Raw genomic sequence first — 21250 nt, forward strand, 5'->3', positions numbered from 1 at the left:
TTTTTGAAATTCCTTCCTCTTCAAACATTCTCAGCTTTTATGCTTTCAGAAATTTCCTGGTGGAAACAGTTTTATTAAGAAATGGTCTGAAAAAAGGTTTCCCCAGATTTTTATCTTCCCCCACTTTTTCTTTCTTTTTTTTTTTTTTCTTTTTTTTTTTACTTCCTCCTTCCCCACCAGTAGAAAAAAACTGTTGGACAATAATTAATTTAACTATTAGACATTAAAGAATGAAAAAGATAAGCAAAAAAACCTCAGCCAAACAGAGTACATCCAAAGACTTATGGCTGATGAACTAAAGAGGTGAATATACTTGAAGGTCTAGCTTAACAAGCACCTCCAGAAGGAATAATGATTATATTGCAACTGTGAGAACAGAGTCAGCAAACCCTGAAACATTTAGGCTAAGTTTCATGTCACCTAACTTAGGTTGCCTAGCAGTTATGAGACAGGCATGGGGAAATCATCTGGGTAATTGAAGGAGATGACAGACAGTAATTTATTCCACCTGTATTATTAGCTGAAGTTATACGAGAATAATTCATTAATGTTTTGGTTTTGCCTATGTAGTTTTCATACCAGAAACCATAGCTGAAAGTCAACCTAATTTTTAATAGTAAGTCCAACATTTATTTTTTAAATATACCCTTACAAACCAGAAAAACAGCTATCTGTAACAAAATATGCAAGGCAAATATGAAGTCAGTTAGCCACTCTGGATGCCCATGAAGTTTGATCTTATTCAATAAACAGGCAGTTTATTTTCAATAGACAGGCATGGAGTGGTGGTTGAAATTAAGATAACAACTCTGCCCCATTTCACAGGAGTGGAGTTACCAGTACCAAAATGAGGATGAAGAGAAGGATGTCATGCCTCTACTCCACTCCAATTAATAATACCAAATGCTGCAAGCATACTGTAATATGATCCATTAGTGGCTTTGCAGTTCCCTCTCTCCAGTTCTGCTCCAGAAATAGATGCATTTCAGTTCTGTTCCAAAAATCAGGAAGAATAATAATAACAATATTTGAAGAGCTGGATGAAAGCTAGAATTTCACCAAAGGGAACATGAAACTTACTGACTGTTGTCAGAGGAAAAATTTGTGAAAAGGTTAGGACAGGTTGTTCAAAGTCTTTCGTAGGAATTCTACAACACTTCAAGATATTTTACCTGAAAAGTGTGATATTTTTGCATGTTTTAGGATTTAACTTTGCAGCTCTCAGGTTTGTAACTGTGTCTTGCACACACTTAAAAAAAAAAAAAAAGTGTCCATTGCGAACATATCATTTGTCCTAGTAATGATGTCTTTGAAATTCTTGGCAGTCAAATACATTTAGCTGCATAGCTAAATATTTTATTTGAAAGATTGGAGAAGTATGTGTGGGGTTAAGAAGAGAAGAGGTAATTTGCCTATTTTCATTCCATTCCAATCAAAATTGCACCACTTAGCTGAGTACTAAAAAGGGATGCCTGAAGCACACTTGCATTAAACCATCTGTTAACGTCAGGCCAAATTTATCCTGTCTAGTGGCTTGTAGGTGATGACAGCCCTTTGCAAGGGATACCTGTGTTCTGCACACTCATCAGAAACTTCACTGCTACAATAGCAAAAGAGGTCTGAAATATTGACAGTCAATATGAAGCAGGATCTCCAAAGACATAAGATGAAGAACTAAGAAAGCAGTTGCAAATACACATCTTTGCTGTAACTAGCTCTGAAGTAATGGTAATCTCTAATTCAGAGAGTCACAAGAGATTAATGGGATTAAATGTTCTTGAAGTAAAATGAAATAATTGCAAATTCAGTCGTTTTGTGAAAGAAATGTAACTTCTTCAAATTTCATGGAATTGCACCAAAATTTCTGAGCAAGTATCACAAACAGTTAACTACTTGTCCTCTTTCTGTAGTCTGCAAATGTAAGTAAGAGAAAGCTTTCCCAAAGCCATTCTAATAGGTTTTGATTTCTGTCTGGAACAAAGCACCAAATAATCCTTTATTTATTTTTTTTCTCAGTTGATTTTGATCCTTTTGATGTTTTCTTCATCTAGTTTTGGTTCTGTGGCTCTTATGGAAGCTAGTAGGTAGTTCCCGAGTACCATGCAATGTAGAATCAGATTCAAAGTTCCTGGTTTAGTAAAACATGCAAGTGTGTATATAAGTACCACAAGGGTCTAGTTTGCAAATAGGCCTTGTTACAGGGCTTCTTCCAGCACAGCATTTGGATAGCGGACACGTTCCCACCTTGTCCCATCTCCTCTCCCTTTCTAATGCCCTGTCCAGTGGACAGAGCTGAGGTTTCAGAGTGAAAAGCTCTGCCCACATGGGAAGCCTGGGTGTCATGTTGTGAGCAGCTGAGTGAGATACGCTCAAAATGAGTTTGACGGGTCTGCCACCGCTTTGGCATACTGTGCATTTACAGACTAGCACTGTTGCCATGTTTAGCACTGTTATTCTAGCACTTCGTGTGCCAAATGAAGTCAATAGCAGATTTGAGATCAGTCAACCAGCTGTATCTGGTATCTGTTCATCCTGGAGTGAGAAAGAGCTATTGGTGCAGAGCTGCAGTGGTGCTAGGAGGTCTCTGGGGAATGTCTTGGTCGTTTGAATGAGTGTGCCCCTTGCACGGCATTTACTGCCCACCTGTTCCTCATGGCTAATGTTTGAGTCTCTTGAGAAGCCTGTTAACATGATAACTGATTACAGCATTTTTTAAAAAATATTTGTCAATGACCAGGAAAACCCATTCAGCTTTGGTGTGAATGAGAAACTTAATAATTCATGGATGTTTTTTTATATCTCTAATTTACTTTACACTAGGTTCATAGATTATGGAAGAAAAGTGTTGGTTATGGCTTTCTTCCTGGTGGTGGGTTAAAATACAACAGCTGTAGCACACCATTTACAGAGATGGCTGCAATGTTTGTATATCAAAACTGAAAATGTTATTGACCATATCAGTGCAATATAGCCTTTGGTACTCCTTCTTGTGAAGATGTCTTAGACATCTTATAAGAGCTGCCTCTCTTTGTTGCAGGAAACTACAAGAACACATGGAGACAAAATGATTGATTATTAGTCTTGGTATTTGTAATTTGATCTCTGCAGCAAGTGTTAGCCAGTAATTATTTGTTTTCTTTCCCTTACTCCCTTATTGACATTTTTCCTTGTCTTAGTGTCTGAAATTCCAAACCTGGAATGTCCTACTATCAAGTCTGAGTCTGCTTTATTTAAGCCAAATGCAAATCCATAGTATAAAGCAATATGAATGAGGTCTGAACTGAAAGCAAATTCAACTCAGTGTGTTAACAAACTGAAGCCTTCATACCCTATCAGATGCAAACACTGAATTAAGTCTGCATGGCTGTCCAGTAGGCTCTGGGTCTGGCATAAACAGAGTTTGCTCAAACAGTAGCTCCAGAGATTTTGAGAACAGAGACCTCCTTACAGGTAAGTTTACAGAGTTTTCATGTGTCACTCGGAAAGGAAATAGAATTTAACAGATTGCAGTAATTTTGATTTCCTGATAAAGTATGCCTAATAGTCAGTCAGTAAAGTTGATTTACTCTCTGTGTGTTTATCAGTCTGAGAAACATTGTCTTCTACTTGGGTTACCTTACTGAGTACGGGATACCTCTCTAAAACATGTGCAGTCTCTCAAAAGAACAAATATAATTCAATCAGTTTATGTAATATTTTTTGTTGTTTGAAATAGCAGTTCCTTTTAAATAAACTTGCAGGATTTATTGCCATGGAACCGACTCAAACACTAAGAACTGATTCTTTAAACTGGTAGTGAACTGTATGGCCAGGCTGTGGTGATAAGCCATGAGAGCTCCAGGATACTCCTAATTAAGTTCTGCATTGTGAAGGACTGAAAAGTCTGTGACTCTCCCTTGAGAGTTTTCCCATGGTTCTCCTGCTGGGAGATGTGTTATTTCAGAAATTTTAGAAATGGCAAGGAATGCAACTTAACAACTTTGAAGTTCTGAAATATGTGGACATTTTTCCTTATTTGTGGGTATAACAAACTCTGTGAGTACTCTCTTCTGTGTCTGTGTATGGATATGCAGTTTTTGTTCCATGTAGCTGGATGGAGAGGGATTTTTATAGAAATCAGAAGGGACAAGCTGAACAACAGCACAAATTAAATAACTGAGATAAATGATCCTGCTGGAGTTTAGATGAGAAGGGTCATGCCTTTGTAAGGAAGAACCCATTTCTTGAAGCACCAGATTGCTGAGGATTGTTTAGTCTTTCTTATTTAAAAATTTGAGATCACACAAAATTAGAACCTGATTGTAGTATAAGAAATAAGACAGGTCAGTTAAGGCACAATAAAGACAATATGACCATGTAAAAGAAATACCTTGATGCATGAGAAAGACAGCTTTTTTTGTTACTGTGTTGTTTAGGTTTTATTGTGGGTTTTTGTTTTGTTTTGTTTGTTGTTTTGTTTTTCCCTAGCAATGGAATTAGATAACTTTCAGTTCCAGTAGGTTTTGATCTGTAAATGATTGCCTTAAGACCAGGCAGCTTACCTGTGCCCTCCTGCAGCAGTGTTAGATACTCCAGATTTAGCTGTTATTTGAGCTATGCATAAATGTCTGTGACTCCTGGGAAGCTAAGAAAATGGATTTTTCTTCAGGTGTTCTGTAAATGAAATGCCTCCTTCCTTTTGTTTCTTGGGAAATGTGATCTTCAACATGAAGTCCTGTGGTGGACTTTTGGATTGAAATCTCAGAACCTTGTAGGAGATTCAGGAGATTTTAAAAGACTTTGTAACACATCTAAAAGAGAACAACCAACCACCCCCATCCCCAGTTGACAGACTATGGAGATTTCATATTTGATACCTGTGACTGACTGATAACTATCTGCAAAGGATTGTCATTATATCAGAATTGTTCAGACCATATATGATGAAATCTTCCTCCCAGCACCACCATCTCAATTCCTCTCTCTCCACTTGCTGAGGGCAGAAAGCAGCTGTAACAAAGGTTATTGGTAGTACACTTTCTATGTGTATCACTGTTTTTTTTCATACCTGAGTTTAAAAGGGGGGAAAGGATTGTCTCCTTAGAGGTTATTCAAACCTCAGAGCACCTGACACTTTTTATGCTTCTGGTAGAATTGTGAGCAAAATTATGCTGCTCAAAATGTGTGGGACCAGTTAGACTTCTGCCTGTGTTTATGTACTTAAGTACCTTTTTAGTTCAATCCCTGTATAATTTGGATTCCCAGTCTCATATTTAAAATTGTAAGTAATTGGAAATTAGATGGTGTTTCGCTCCCTCATTGGGATCTTGAGATGCAGCTGCATACTGTGAAAATATCTAAAACAGAGGGGATAAAAAGTGCCTCACAATGGATTACTCTTGAAAAACAACTCTTGATATCCGAATGTCAGAGCATCCATTAATCTCATGGGTTTCTTTGTTTATATCCTGGCATAAAAAGCTAATGCATGTTTATTAAAAGGAAAAAAATAAAAATGTTGCTACTTCTGTGTATGAAACCTCTCACATGATAGAATAAATACCTTTAACAGAAAACGATTAAACAGTCTCTATAACTCTACAGTGTTCAAAATTCAATATTGTTAATATAAACAGTTTTATGGTAATAATAGGAGATTTGCAAGGAGGAGGGCTTAATTTAGTTCTAAGAGATGTTTGACCTCTGCTGCTTCATAAGCCATTAGAGAGAGCTATGGTCCACATAAGCTGACTTTGTTTCTCTTTTACCTGGAAGACGTTGTTTTTTCAGTAACTTCCAAAATTAAGTAAATATTTTTAGAGCCAGGATAACTGCCGCTTTAAATGGACTAATCTTTGCTCAGAAGTTGTCCGACACTTTATAGCCAATGCCAGCATGAAAGAAATAATTAAGATGTATGCTTTTGGTAATTGATCAGGAACATTTGAGTGAGTTACATAAATAATAGACTAATCAAAGTATTGTCTAACCATTTAAAAAACCACATGCCCTACTGAATGTACATTTATTTAAATTAATGTTGCTGTCAGATTTTATGAGAAATTTTGAAAGAGGATTTCATTTTCATCTTATGGTCAGTGCTCTCACAAATAAGAATTTGTCAGTTTATAAGATGAGATACACTATTAAATTGTTCGATTTAGCTCTTTAAGATAGAGGTGTGCAATTCTGTTCTGGGCAATTACTCTGCGGGTAATACTGCGACTTTCAAATCTCATTTCTGTATCTGCCAAATCCTAGTCTAACTCATTTTCTGTTCTAAGTATAATTAATGATATTAGTAGTCTAATAGTATGCAGAAGAGACATGGGACTTTCCTTGTATCATGTATTAGTTTTCTACATAAAGTATTTTATTAGTATTTAATTGATAACTGACCAACAGATTAATGGGCAAAAAAAAGTAAAAAAAAAACCATTAAAACAAAACAGCACAAACCCAAACAAAAAACCTGCTGTTAAATGTATTTTAAAAATACATTAGGAATGGGGTTCAAACATCATGAAAATTATACTTGCTAATTATTTAAGAAGTTCTGTTCTATCTTGGAGTTGAACACCAAGAAACTTTGGTGTGATAGTTTGGGGTAGAACAATATCTACTTGTAAACAACTTCTATTCTTCTCCACTCTTTTCTAAAACCACTTTAGCATTGCATGATGGTATGAGGGAAGACTACACTATCAAGCTGAATATTTGGGATTAAATGAAAGGTTATATTTCTCTTGAATGGCAGTTTGAACATGCTTTTTTGTGGGATCTTTCACACGCAAACCAAAATACCCACAATGCGAAAGATACGACATTTCTCAGTCTTTGTATTTCCTTATGCCCATATCAGGTTGCCACAGTCAAGGCTGCTATTTACATCAGAACTGTCCTATATATATTCTTTGGGCTCCACTGGTACTCATTAAAAGGTGCTGTGAAAGCCTGGCTTCAGCAGAGTCCCTGCATGGAACCAGGCACTGTTTTCATCAGCAGTCACTGTCATCTGCTGTGTTGTCTCTGGGCTGAGCTTCTCAGGCTCTGTTTTGAGTGGTTTGGGTTTTTTCCCCTCTGTACAGGAAAGTAGGGCCTCTGCATGTGTTTAACCCTACATTTTTGCAGGATACTAATATTTCTGCTTTTAATTGACTGCAGTTTTACAGGAGACTGTGTCCCAGATGTGACTGCACTGAAATGAAAGAGCACTGGTGTTGGGCTTGAATGTTTCCCATCCAATTAGTAATTGCCCCTTCATTTTATTTTGAAACTTTTTTTCATGGGAGTATGGGGTTTCGAAATTATTCTGGTAATCCTGGATTCTTTTTCCCTTGTTTTTACAGGTGACCTGTAACTGTTTCACCATCAGTAATGGAGAGATGCAGGATGTTGGTGTTGGCCTGTATCCCAGGTACTGTGGATTCACATTCACAGACAAAATCTATGTTATTTTTTTTTCCTTTTTACCTAGGTAGCTGTAAGGATCATCAAAGCAGCAGGTAGCATGTCCAAATGAGAAACTGGGAAATGCAAATAACTTAAAGGAAAATTAAATATATGAACAAGTTGAAAACATTATTAATGGTCCTGATTACAGAGTTAAAACAGTTTAAATAGGATACATCTTTATATTTTATTGTTATAGAATTTTCTAAGTAGGAGTAACTGCTGACATAAAAAAAAGTGTGACTAGGAGGAGTAAAAGGAAACCTGTTCAGCATTGCTTTAGAACACAGGTATTTGCAGCCAAGAGCCTGCTGAACTGGCAATTAAAAGAAAACAATGGAACACATTTATTAGTAAATGACTATAACTAAGAAACCAATAAGGTGAAAAGATAAGGCTCTTGAGAAATGGATGTTAATATTTGTATAATTTCTTATTTCTATTAGGTAAGAAGTACATACCAGGGAAGGTTTTGCTTTCATAGAATCAGTTACCTGTAATAATGATGTGGAAGATCAGTATGTGATTGAAGGTGCTTTGTTTAGTCTCATTAAGAGGTTGTATATTGTTGCATGGCTTGACAGCTTCAGCATCCCAGTATGTTTTAAAACAGATAAAATCCTTTGGTCCTTCTCTGCATCACCTTGCCAGCAGCTTTGGGAGTATACCCAGAGATGTCACAAGAAGTGAACTGGGTACTCTCTCCCAGGGTACATTACTGGGTTTATGTGGAGATTAACCAAAGATATTTTAATTAGGCCAGAAGGGATAGCAAAAGAGTCAGGCTCTGGCTGATAGCTCCTTTGAGTCAAGAACCGAATAAATGTGGTTTGGTGCAGGGCTCCGACCCTGAGCAACAACCTCTATTTTGCCAACAACAGTTGGGATTTTGAGTTACTGAAACAGGCAGACAAGGAAAGCAAATAAAGGCAGCTGAATACACCAAAAATTATTCTTCCAGCCTGATGATGCCAGAACTTCAATAGGTCATTCCCATAGGGGAAGAACCCTCAGCTGAACAAAATATGTGTAAAACAGAGGCAATGCTGTAGCTCTTCTTTCAAATCTGTACACCAAGTACTTTGGTTTTAGAACACAGTATTTTCTACCTGATTCAAAGTACAGGTTGATTACTGGCCCCTTCAAGCCATGATTCCACTGACAGTCAGGGCAACCGATAAGCTTAGTGTCCTGAAACTGAGCAGAAGCAGCAGAAATAAAACACCATCCCAAGGCATGAACATTTTGCCATGAACTGTCCAGGTTGCCTTGTTCCCCACTCGCCTGCTTTGCCCTCTCCCCTGGGTCAGGCCTCTCTGAGAGTCACTGGGAGGCCATCCCCTCCCTCCTGCCCTGAGTACACAGAAGACAAAGATATTAAGGCATCCAGGCGTGACTCCTATTAGCAATTAATGTAAATCTTCTTATCATTAGTTTTCCTCCCCTAGACAAGAGCAGCTGATTTACCAGGATTTTATTTGTGTCATAACTTAACTGCTTGATATTTCAGATGTAATCATGTTAGCTACTTCTAAATGATTAAAGGGGAATGGCAGTGGAGGCTCCTCTGTAAAGTTCTTTCTCTCTCTTTTTCCCTGTCTGCCACCCCTCACAGCATGTCTTTACTGAACCACAGCTGTGACCCAAACTGTGTGATCGTTTTTGAAGGATACCAGCTTTTACTTCGCTCCATCCGAGAGATCCAGATTGGTGAAGAGGTAATTAACTTGTCCTCCCTTCCATCACAGACACCTGCAACAATGACATCTCCCTAAATAAATTCCAGACTGCAGGGCCACCAGCTTAATATTTTGGTGATATATTGATGCCACTTTCTAGCACATAGCTATCAGGGGGAAGATGATAAATAGAATCATCTCTTCACACTGCCTGGGCCCCATAATCATTACTTCTCATAAATCACTAGCAGTCTTGATAAATTCTTGTACCTCCTTTCCTCCTCTAGGCACTTCATTTTGTTTGTATTTGAACGTCTTTACCCTGATGGAAACATTTACAATATTTCTGGGTGGAATGCAGTGTTTACTAAGTTATTGCAACAATAAGCATTTGTCAGACTGCAACCATACAGTTGTAGTAAAACTTTCATTGACAGTGAAAGTGTTTTCTTGTCCATTTCACTAGAAAAAACTTCAAAATATCCCTTTCAAGAGATTTCTGATTTGATAAAAGGTATTCTCTGCTGGTTGGTTGGTTTGTTTGTTTTTGTTTGTTTTGGGTTTTTTTGTTTTGTTTTAAAACAGCATTTGCATTACTTTTGATATAATAATTGGTGGCCAGGTAAGAGTTTCAAAGTAAATGTCTTTGCAGTAAAGCAATTTTGGCCTATAAATACGTGTATATTTGTAACTTTACATGTACCAATGACTGTACCAAACAGACCTAGCTGTTGGGTATTTTAAAATCATGCCCTTAATGTAAATGCAGTTCAAGCCTGTGCTTCAAACTCTGGGGAGATCAAGGGCATTATTTTCTAATTTAAAGGTAGTACCTATTTCCCTCTCTCTGAAGTGTTTTCTTTTCCTATTACACAACTGCTACTGCTTTTCATTTTGGGTTCTGCATGGTAGCTTTGGTACAACTGCTTTCCACACTGCCTTACTGCTTGCCTGCAGTAGGGTGAGCTCAGTTTTCTTAATAGCCATGTATTGAATTTACACACCTATGTACATGAAACTGTATTACCTGTTATGAGCTAAGTTTTTACTTATGTTACTGAGGTCGCGATCTGACCTAACAGGAAAGAAAATACATATTAGGGAGAAATCTGATTGGGTTTTCTGAAAAAATTGAGTGCTCTGAGGTGGTAAGATGAACACCGTTTCAAGTCATGAGGCAAGAAGAAAACTTCAATAATTATCATCAGTAGAAAACTTGCCTTATCCTGTTCAGACTTTCTTGATTTAGACAGAATGAGATCCCTTATGTAATAATGAATAGAAAGTAAATAAACACTAAGGTTTATTAGAAATGAGAAGCTAAGTAGCAAGATAAGCTGCGATTAGTAGAAGAGGATGATGGCTTTACTATCTATAGAGGAAAAAACTTGATAGGGCTTCTGGACCCTTGCCAGGAAAATATCAGTCAGTGCATTACGATGTGTTCACAAGGCAAGTGAGAAGTAAAAATATTTTTGGGTATTTGTAGTGCTTTCTATCAGAGGACTACAACAATTTATTCATGTTAAGGAGTTGTTGACCCCCTGTGTTCACAGGGAAAACAGACACAGGGAGAGGAGTTGACTGGCCATTGTGATCATCTCACAATCACATAAAGAGGAAGGCACCGGTATACCTGATTTTGGTTGTAAACTAGAAGAAGAGATATTATTGTATTGTATGTAGCTGTTGTGGTGTGATGCAGATTTATTCAGGAGTAATTTTTATGCCCCAGCCACACTAGAGTACTCATGCTATACACAGTTATTGTATTTATGAAGTCAGTGATAGAAGACATCCAAGATTGTGCAAACCTCAAAAACTTTTAATATCCTGATGGAAGTTGTTTCAGTATAGTTTTAGTCTCACGTCTAAGCAGATTTTATTAGCTTTGCATGTTTTTGATAGGAAGGCATATGGCATGTAGTGGGTTTTAGTTGAATTTTTGTTTGGGCTTTGAAATTTGTTCAAATCCTAAGGCCAAAATGTATCTCAGGCAGTAGAAAATGAGGACTCCTGAGACAGAAAATATTTACCTGGATCTTTATAGAATCTAAGCTCTAAATTTGATGGTGCTGTATATTTGGAAAACTAATGACTAATCATATGCAAAAATTCTAGCCATCTAGGCCTTTTTTTTTTGGCAAAGACAGTGCTGCCAATCCAGAAGCACTATGAAACCGTGAGTGATGAATGTAAGTTTTTTGTAGGCATTGAAAGAAAGGATTAATGTTTAATTGCATGGTTTCCAAAGTTGAAGCTTTAAGTAAAGAAAGTATATTGCAGGAATCATAATAAAATACTAAGAACTGGGAAGATGGAGAAGTGTCTGGTCCTTAAATTTTGCTTAAGAAACCCAAAGTTCAGATTTGTCTTTAGGTCTAATATTTGCATTTTATACTAATATGGTTCTATGGAATTGCATGCTCTATGAGGGCAGAAAGTTACCATTTTAAACAAAAACATTTGTAATCCTCTTTAAATATACAGGGAACAGAGGAGAGGACAAAATAAGGGAAAGGAAGACAAGGCTTGATAGCAGCTGTTGAACTTGATGCATAGACTGGGGGTTGTGGTTTATAGAAGGGGTATTCTGAAACTGAAGAGACTACTCTGTACCAGGTTTTTGAGCATAGTTGAATCTAATAGCAGGAAGGAAGAAAGAATAGATTAATGTGGGGGTTTTATTCTGTGTATCCTTACTTAAAAGACTACAGGACTTTCTGAAACTTGCTTCCAGCAGCTCAAAACTAATTATAAACCCTTTTTGCTCCTCAAGATAATGTTAGCTGTAGTGCTAACTATCACAGCTTTTGTAACTTGACGTTACTTTGACAGTATACAAAGATTTCCTTTCCTTGCAAAAGTGAAATTTAAGTATTACAAAGAAAGATAAGATATGGGAAAGGATTATAAGAAAGGAAAAATGACTCACCAAGGCTCCTTCAGTGGTGAGGTAGAATATCAGTAATTTATTTTCTCAAAAAGACAAGCAGCCTGCTCTGAAGAGGTCTGCATCATTTCCCTACTCTGAAGTAACCACTTTGAGCAGCATGAAGATGAGCGCTATAATTTGAATTGACTTTTTGTAAATTACTGTGTCTATCTGGTGTTCTGCAGGCAGATGTCAGCTATTTTGTCTGTTTTCCAGTTAGAAGTTGTACAGCTCTGGTTAGCTCAGTGCATAGCTCAAATCAGTTAGTCCTGCTGAGAGACAGGACGTATTAGCTGGGGTCCAGTTCTGCACCACAGGTGCATGACTTCTCATCAGCTCCAGTGTCCACTCAGAACAAATTTGTATCTTCCTGCAGAAAGTCACATAACAGGCCATACTCTTACAGAGAACTAATTTTTAAAATTAATACTAAATACATGTCATTATTTCAGATGACCAGCAATGAACTCTGTCTTCATTATATAGTTCAACCAATATATGTAGTACTTCTGTATAATTCTATGAGGAGAAGTTTTGTATCTGTGTTTGTTTGACACGTTACATTTGGTCAAATTATATTTTTTAAAACCAAATTTTTCCTTGAGTTAGAAGGTGTTTTGATTATATATGCCAAAACAGAAACAGCACAGACTGTTTACCACTTAAATAACTCTGTCTCAGGAAGAGGTTTTTTGTCCCAACCCTCCCTATGACCCTGAGATCTATAATTGGAAAAACAAGAGAACTCACTTTTTTTCCCTGCTGTTTGCATTAAAATAATTGATTTTCAATTTCTACAGAATTGTCTGTCTAGAAATTTTGTAGCTTATAGCCCATTACAAAAAATATACATGAAGTCCACTGCAGCATGGCAGTACTGGAAAACTGTGTCCACCTCATTTGGCAAATGAGGAACACGAGAAACTAGCCACCAAACCCATGGTTAAAGAATTTCAGTGTTGGAGCAGGAAGCAGGACTCACACAGTGCTGCATTTCTATGGAGAAAATTTTGAGAATAAGTCTCATGGCTGTTGAATAATTCCCTGTCTTCACAAATGTTATTAAATATATATTCTCCTGTTCAGGGGAAAATATTTACTGCATTCTTTACAAATGAAACACTAAAGAGGCAAGCTTTGGTCAGCTGAAATAATGTTTTAATTAATACCATACATCACACATGCAAATAAGACAACCTTTGATAAATAGGTACATTTCCTAAATACGTACAAATTAAATGATCCTTGCATCTAATGAAGAGATACAAAATTAAGTGCAGGAGAGAGGCTTGAATACAGAATTTTAATGTTTAAACAATTAGATGATTGGTATAGACTTAATCACTGTTAGGTTGGTCATGTTTCTAAATATTCTTATTACATTTTCCCACTCAGTCTGTCAGCTAAATTTTTTCACTTACGGATTTCTGCTGGCAGGACTGGAAATTTGGACTAGGGCCTCTGACAGCAAGAGAAACCTGAAGCTGTTGAAATGCTAAAAGAAGTGTGACGAAGCCTCTTGTCCTCTTCCTTCTGCCCAGTCATATTCTCTAAGCCAGAGCAGGTTGTTATGTGACTGTTCATATCCAACACTGTTTGGTAATCTCTGAAGAAGAAATTACTGGTGTCAAATTTGTTACCAAAAGAAGAAAAAAAATAAGCCCAAACTGAAAAGAGGGAAAGAAATGAAGCCTGTAGGCTGAAGATAGATGAAGCAAGTTTGATGTTGGCTCTGGGTTTGTTTTGCAATATTATAATTGAACCCTGCCTAATGATCAGTTCAGCAGTAATAATAGGGTGTAGACCATTGTCTTTTTGCAAATAATAGACTAATCTCACATGAATAATTTTCCCCTGGAGATTCTATTGTCTTACACTGTGCCTGAACTTGATTAAATCCTTTTTACTGCTGGATGCCACCTGAACCGAAAGCCCTAGAGGACATGGGTCAGATCCAGTGATGTTTATGCAGAGGATAAGAAACAGGGAACGAGCCAGTGTGTAGAATGACTTTGACAGAAAAAAAATTGTGAATTGCAAAGAGACATGAAAATCAGATGTCTGTGACAGGAGAGGGAAATCGGGCTGGGAGTGGCTGGAGGATGAGGTTAGGACTACAACTTTACTGGAAACTGGTTTGTGGGAAGGAAGCAAGACAGATCTTTCTTACCACACTAGAGAGGATGCAGAGTAGGACCAGCTGGGTTAAAAAACAAGGACTAAGTTGGTGGGGTCACAGAAGATGACTGAGAAACCAGAGTAGGGCAACAAGTGCTGTTAAGCCGAAGCATGCAGGGGAGGCAGAAGGACAGATCTGGGACTGGTAGGATGACAAAATCTGCCCATTTCACAAAAAATGGCTATGTAAGGAGCTGGAACTGAAGGCTGGAAACCAATTTTAAGTAACCAGGTGTGGAGAATAAGACTGTAAAATGATATTCATGTCCAGGAGAGAGAATGAGAAGAGGCACAGATTAGAGAGAAAGGGGCAGAAGAGTCCAAGCTTGGGAGAAAAGGCAAAACAAAAAAAACAGGCAAAACAATTTCCATCCATTCACCACAGAAAGCTCAGAGGGAAGCCTACAGCTCCTGTGTAAATGATTAGTATAGACTATTCTGCTGTAACCCAGCAGTGGTGAAACTAATCCCCTCTCAGCTCAGACATGCACAAGCTGGGACAAAATGATGTTATATAGAATGCAAAACCTGACAAAATTCTTACACTTCTAACTTTTTATTATTTGTGAAACTTTAATACGTCTCTTTCATTTATTATACCATTAATCTTCAATTATGAGAGCATATTAATTTTTTTCCACAGGCTTTCTGCTTATGAATACTCTAAATGCTTGACTGCCATCTCTGTAATCTTCTTTTAATATAGTCCTCCTTCAATATGTAATCAAATTACACTGTAATAATACATGAAAAAAATGCAGGCATTGTTTTATTTGCTTGGTAATTGCTCATTTAATTAGAATGCTCACTAATTTGCAAATTGCAGGTTCTCACAATGGATTCCATAGTCATTACTACAAATTGGTCAGGTTTTCCTGTAATTTCTTTGAGTGGACTCTCATGATTTAACTGAGAACCATGTGAAATTTCTCCCAATTAGTTGAAGTGCCTGGGCTCAGGATGAAATAACGTGACCTGATTTTTTTAGCTCTGACCTCTCTGGAGTGTTGGGTGTATAGTGTAATCACTCAATAGCACATATGACTGAATGCTGGTCGGAGCTGGGCTGTTGTTTTGCTATATTCTTTCCCTTATCATTAGTTTGTGCCTCTGCAGCACTCTAAACATTCAAAGAACTCCACAAATGGTTAGCCCTGTAAAATTCCTTTTGGCAGGCGTCAAAGGGAACAAACTAGAGACTTCTCTGTAGTTGATTTGAATTCACTCTCTACAGCATGAGGAGTTGAAAATAGCACAAAATTAAGCACATTTGCTTTTATCATTTTAATACATTTTCCTGTCAGTGGTTTCAGCAACTTTGATTGCAATGCTTTTGTGCTTCCTTGGTCACAAAAGAAACATCACAGACATACTGAAGATGGCTATAACATAAGAGGACCTTAGACATATTTGCAAGTAGGGCCTTCCCTAAGACAAGATGTAAAATTTTTTTAGATAGTGGGTTGTTGTATAACATCAGTGCTAAATACACACTTAAGCTTTGGAGCTAGACAGAAAATGAGTTTTCATAAACAGAAATTTCAGATACTGAACTTCTTTTTTCTTTTCCATCTTTTCTCTCTCTTTTCCCCCACTCTCCCTCCCTGTCCCTTCTGTCTCTCTCTTCCCCTCTTTCCTGCTTCCCCTCTCTCCCTCTCTCCCCCTCTCTCTCCCTCTCTCCTCCCCCTCACTCTCTTTTCTCATTGTCAATTTCTTCCAGGAAATCACCTATTAAGATAAAACTTTATGCAGTAAAAATGTTGTATCCAAAAATACTGCCTTGACTATAAATACACCAAATACAGATTTTTTGTAAAATATACCATCTCTGGGTTTGTATGTCCTGCACACAGCTCACCATCAGCTATATTGAATCACTGATGCCCACCAGTGAACGCCAAAAGCAACTGAAGCGCCAGTATTGCTTTGAATGTGACTGTCTTCTCTGCCAGAATCAAGAAAAGGTAGGTTGAATGAAGAAGTTCCTTGCCAGTGAAACAGAATTTTCCAAGCCCTGTCAGCAGCTTCCCTTCCTTTACATAATACTTTTATCTTTTGCTATAATTTAATGGCCAGAACAGAGAAGAAAGCCCTCTGCCCTCAGTGCTGTTTATGTTGCTATGAAAGACAACCATGAAGGAAAGAAAAGCAGGAAATGTTGACAAGATGATAAGAAGAATTTGTTGCTAAAACATGAATTGTTCTTAAAGCTAGGAACCACTTCCAGTTCCAAGATGTGTTTCAGATCATTCTGAGATTCAAAGTTCTCTGAACATGAGAGTTAACTTGACTTTAAGCTGAAAAGAACATATTTTATTGTTTTTTTTCTATTCAAAAGAATGAATGGGGAGCTTCAACTGAAGCGAGTTTTCTGATGCTACAGGAAAGCTGTGCTTATCCTCAGAATAATGTTAAATTAATTCTGACAAATACTTGCATAAATAATTTTCAAGAACTACCAGACATATTCAGCAGTTATTAGAAAGAGTGGGGAACCTCCTTAGATGACTGTAACTTTTACGCTATCTTTCTTGGAGTAGCCAGTCAGTAGCTGTAGTAGAAAAAATTCTGTTTAGCATGACCCTTTACTGGGGTTCGTTCAGTCTAACCTGGTTTAATTATATTCTGTATCGCTTCATATTTATACTGCCTGACCAGAATAATTTTGGCTCCAAGCCTGATGAGACAGTATATGGAATATGCAAAATGAGGCTGGCTTCATAGTAATTTATGCAACTTGTCGTTCTAGTCACATTTACTCTTGTTCTTATTTTAAAAAATGCCTGTTTGGGGTGAGTCATTTCACGTGGCTAAATCTGTTCCCAGTAGACTAGAAATGGTAAGAAAGTTATTGAAGAAAATGTGATTCCAAGGAACACGATATGATTAGTGAAATAACTGCTGTACTGCAAAAAAGAAAAGAAAAGAAACACAATATTTTAAACTCTTCTGTGTTGGGCAGGACAGTTATGAGAGTGTTGGTTTTTTCAAGCCAAAGTGCACCCATTGAATACATAATGTACCCTTCTGTTGGTCAGTAAGCAGTTCAAAAAAGAGAGCACAGAAAAGTTTCAGGCTTGTGACATAATGCTAAATCACTTTTTGCTCACGCGCGAAAGTTGTTGGCATTCTGTGCCTGATAAAGATTGCCGCAATACTGCTCAAAAGCAGTGAAGGGAAGTTGGAGGCCTCTTTTTGTCTTTCTTTTCAAGGCACTCACTCAAGTGCCATGAAAACTTACTTTGGTGTTGGGGAATGGCATCGCCACCAATGCAGTGACAAAGAAAAATAAGCAGTCTGAGTAATCTTTAAGGATCGCTTAGCAGTTTGGGAAAGGGTAGACAAGTGGTGGAAAGACCATTCAGCATGTGGAATGTTTGGAGAAACAAAATCCACAAGCAGAGTACACTTCACTGTAAGAGGCAACATACAACATCAAAAAATATTGTTGTGAAATTCAATGTGCAAATATTGATGAAAACAGTAGTCTCACACGTAGGTTAAAATTAAGTGGTTATTTTCTCTTCAAAATTTTTAACTGTGGTTTGAGTTCATCTTCTATAGATCTTTTTTGCCCATTGGCAAAATTCCCTGTGGGGCTGATATTACAAAATGCTTGGAAAGCTCTTTGTGACTGTGTTCTGAAATTCTGTAGTTTCCTTATTGTAACCATGTGAAGAGGTCTGTGAAGGGCTGGGAACTTCATGTCTTTTTTGTCTGTTGATGACATCATCCACAGCTTCAGTTAAGGATGTTTAGATGTAATCAGCCCCAGTCCTTATAATACGGATTTCATTTATCTGTGACAGAGATTTTTTTGAAATGCAACTGTTTACGTGGCTAACTTGGAAACATTTTTTCTTTCCCTTGATCTCAGTCACTGTTGGTAAGCTGAGAAGCATGTAACACTGCAGCTACAATGGGAGATAATATTTTTTTTAATTCTGGGGTTTAATTACAGAATGACTGGATTTGGATGCTTAAAAGTCATTACTTGGCAAAACTATTCAATAACATTCCTCCTGAAATGCCCCTGATACTGAGACCAATTTCCAAGACATCTTGCAAAAAATTTTAAAAGGCAAAGTCTTTGTCAACAGAATAGGTAATGGCTGCAACTTTGGGTCATCAAGGGTGGCAGATTGAACATTGTGATTCAATAAATATAATCAGCTAGGAGTACATTCCCATATTACAACATGGCTTTGCAAATACGATGGTTTAGTCAAGAGCAATCCACCTCATAAATCTTTGTTATAGGTAAAAATGCAAATTCCAGATTGGTTAAGAAATGCTTTGTGCCTTCAAGTAAATTCCTGGGTATTTTGGATTTTTTTCAGTTTTAGTCATCTCATAAAAAAAGTTAGAATACTTTTTCTAACAAACACTTACAAAGATTGTAGCTTCTTGTTACTCCCAAGCTCCAGTCTTGCTGAGTGTGCCTGCCAGCTGCTGAGCAGGTAACAGGGAACAGTGAAAACAAAGTAATCACTCCTGAGGTGCACACATCACTTTACAGTAAAACTGTAAGTCAGGTCATTTTTATTGTGGCTTTTACTCCACATCTTTTGTAATCTTTAAAAATTGATCCTGAGAATCCTGTGGGAAATAGACATTAAAGTTTATATGAAGGGCATAATAACCTTTTATGTATTAGTACTTAGTTACATGTATGCTTATTTATTAATATTATAAAAATACTTTACAAGTTGCTTATAAAAGAAATTCATGTCTCTTGCTATATTTTCTAAAGTCTGATATGCTCGAATGAAGAAGGAAGATGGTATCAAGTTTCTGTTCTCATGTCAGTTACTGACTTTGTAAGTGATCTGGGTAATTCATCTTATTCAAAAGCAAACTTCGTGTTTTCTAAGACCTCGTCCTTATTTTTCAAATTAGTGAGAAGCTCCCGTTTCAGTAGAAGCTGAACAGAGTTTTTACTAGAAACCAGATCAGTCTGTCTAAATCAGGGACCATTTTTGTGAATATTCTGTGAAGCTCTGTTTTGCTCAGTTTCCACAAATGCAGCATGAAGATGGCAATTTGTGCTTTTGCTGAGTATTTTGATGTCCAAAGGATAATAAAGATGCTGCATTTTTAAAGTTTTTTTTAGCTTTAAGTGTTGGTTTTGTTTCTATGAGAATAATTCCTTGAAGTGGAAAGGCTAAAGGTTTAGTTCTGTGCTTTATGCAGTTCCCATTGCCATGTGGTGTCTCAGTGCTGTGAAAGAAAAAGAAAAATAAAAGAAAATAAAAGAGAAAAGAAAGGAAAAGAGGAAAAGCTCGTATTTAACCTTGGAGACATTTACATGAGCAAGTAGCAGATATAGCCTACAAAATGCTACTAATTTCTCCAAACTTCAGTTAGGCATCTAATCTTAACCAGTTTTTAGCCTCCTTCCATACCCAAAGAAAAGACAAGCAGCTTATTCATACTGTCTTGCAGTAGAAATCTATGAAAACTAGAATGGACAGAAGAGGTTAAAGGAATGCCTTTGAGTAAACACCACACTTTAGACACATGAAGTTGGGTGAGATAAATTATGCTGCTCCATGAAGTACCTATGAACACAAAGTAAAGAGTTGCATGATTACTTTTCTTTGCTAGCTGACATCGATAGCAGAATGCAGTTGCAACTATGTGGGTTTCAGCACAGTAACATCCAGAGTGTTAGTAAAATTTGTTTATGCAGATCACTTCAAGCATGCTACTGTAGACAAATATATCTCACAGCCAGTGTCACTGCTTCTTCACTGTTATTTCTCTGAAATTGATTAAACTCAGATAGTGGTTACATCATACTACAATCACACAGTTTAGCTATGCTTACAAATAAGAATAGTATGCTAAAGAGCTGTTTTCCCATTCTAAGTTAGAAGATTCTGCAAGGGCTTTTTCTAGTTTTCAGGTCTCTGATGAACTGTGATTTAAGAGGCAACTGAAGAAATGTTCTTTAATTCTCATTTACTGTAATATTTCACATCAAGCTATATAAACCAGCAAAATTCACTTCAACACCAGCAATGACTTTAAAATTCAGTCACTTGATATTTTTAGCTAAATATGGCAACTTCATACAGCATAAGGATCTTCTTTAACCATTTGCTAAGTATGGACAGTTCACTGGCACAGTCCTCTAGATCTGAGACTAATATGGCAAATGCTGGATTTCCAAGTATTCTGAAACAGGCTGCACCCCAACCACAGGGATCCTGTGGAATTTAACATTCTTGAAGTGGAGCATCAACTTCAGCCGATGCTCACTGACACAATCAGTGTGAGCAGACACATCCCTAGACCAAATGGAGAGGTACATGGCTCTGCAGTCACAACTGTGTTGCATATCATGGAAGCAAATGTTCCTCACTAGTCACTGCTGATGTAAGAACTTCAGAGTCAACCTCTGCTTGCTATACAGTTGTAGTTTTTTACCTGCCTCTCCAACTGTGAGCACCGCCATGGAATATTCCAGATGAATAGCTGTCATCAAAGATGAAAAAATAGGAGGCCAAAAGTGCTAAGTAGCTGGACCTGTGGATCTCAAATTATTTTTGGTTCCTGGGCCTCAATGCCAGCTGCATTTTTATTCTAGATGGCCACTGTGTTTTAGCAGCGGATCAAGCAGCCTGGCTGCTGATTCGACAAGGGAAGAGTAGCAAGTGCTAACGCATCAGTGTAAACTGATTAAGATAAGATTGAGACAAAGCTTTTGGTAGTATGGTTAGTGCCAGATTAAATGCATTAGCTACAAATCAAAACAATATTTTAAACTGATTTTGGCTGAAGTTGAAAAAAAATAATCAGTAACTAAAAGAAGGAAAAAAAGATGTCTTTCTGAAAGTCACTAATGGAATATTTCCTGACTGCCGATACTTTTAAGTTATTGCTATTATAATGTGTTCAGCTCATTGTATCTCTGACAGCTTTATACATTATTATATTTGCTCCATTTTAAGATCAATCTCCACCGTAGTATGGAAATCTGTGATTTCCTAGAAACTCTTGGCAACGTATTACCATTCCAGCA

The 21250-nt window shown here is 37.2% G+C and overlaps 1 protein-coding gene across 6 annotated transcripts in view; it reads left to right on the plus strand.

The window, feature by feature from the left end:
- The window catches only part of SMYD3 (SET and MYND domain containing 3), a 398374-nt gene that overhangs the window by 307754 nt on the left and 69370 nt on the right, over positions 1 to 21250 (plus strand). For all 6 annotated transcript variants that reach the window (XM_051614033.1, XM_051614036.1, XM_051614038.1 and 3 more), the window contains 3 exons: positions 7329 to 7396; positions 9047 to 9149; positions 16077 to 16187. In XM_051614033.1, coding sequence (XP_051469993.1) covers positions 7329 to 7396; positions 9047 to 9149; positions 16077 to 16187 — 282 coding nt within the window. The remainder of the gene's footprint in view (positions 1 to 7328; positions 7397 to 9046; positions 9150 to 16076; positions 16188 to 21250) is intronic.

The sequence above is a fragment of the Apus apus genome, chromosome 3 (genome assembly GCF_020740795.1).
Source record: "Apus apus isolate bApuApu2 chromosome 3, bApuApu2.pri.cur, whole genome shotgun sequence".
Classification (NCBI taxonomy): domain Eukaryota; kingdom Metazoa; phylum Chordata; class Aves; order Apodiformes; family Apodidae; genus Apus; species Apus apus.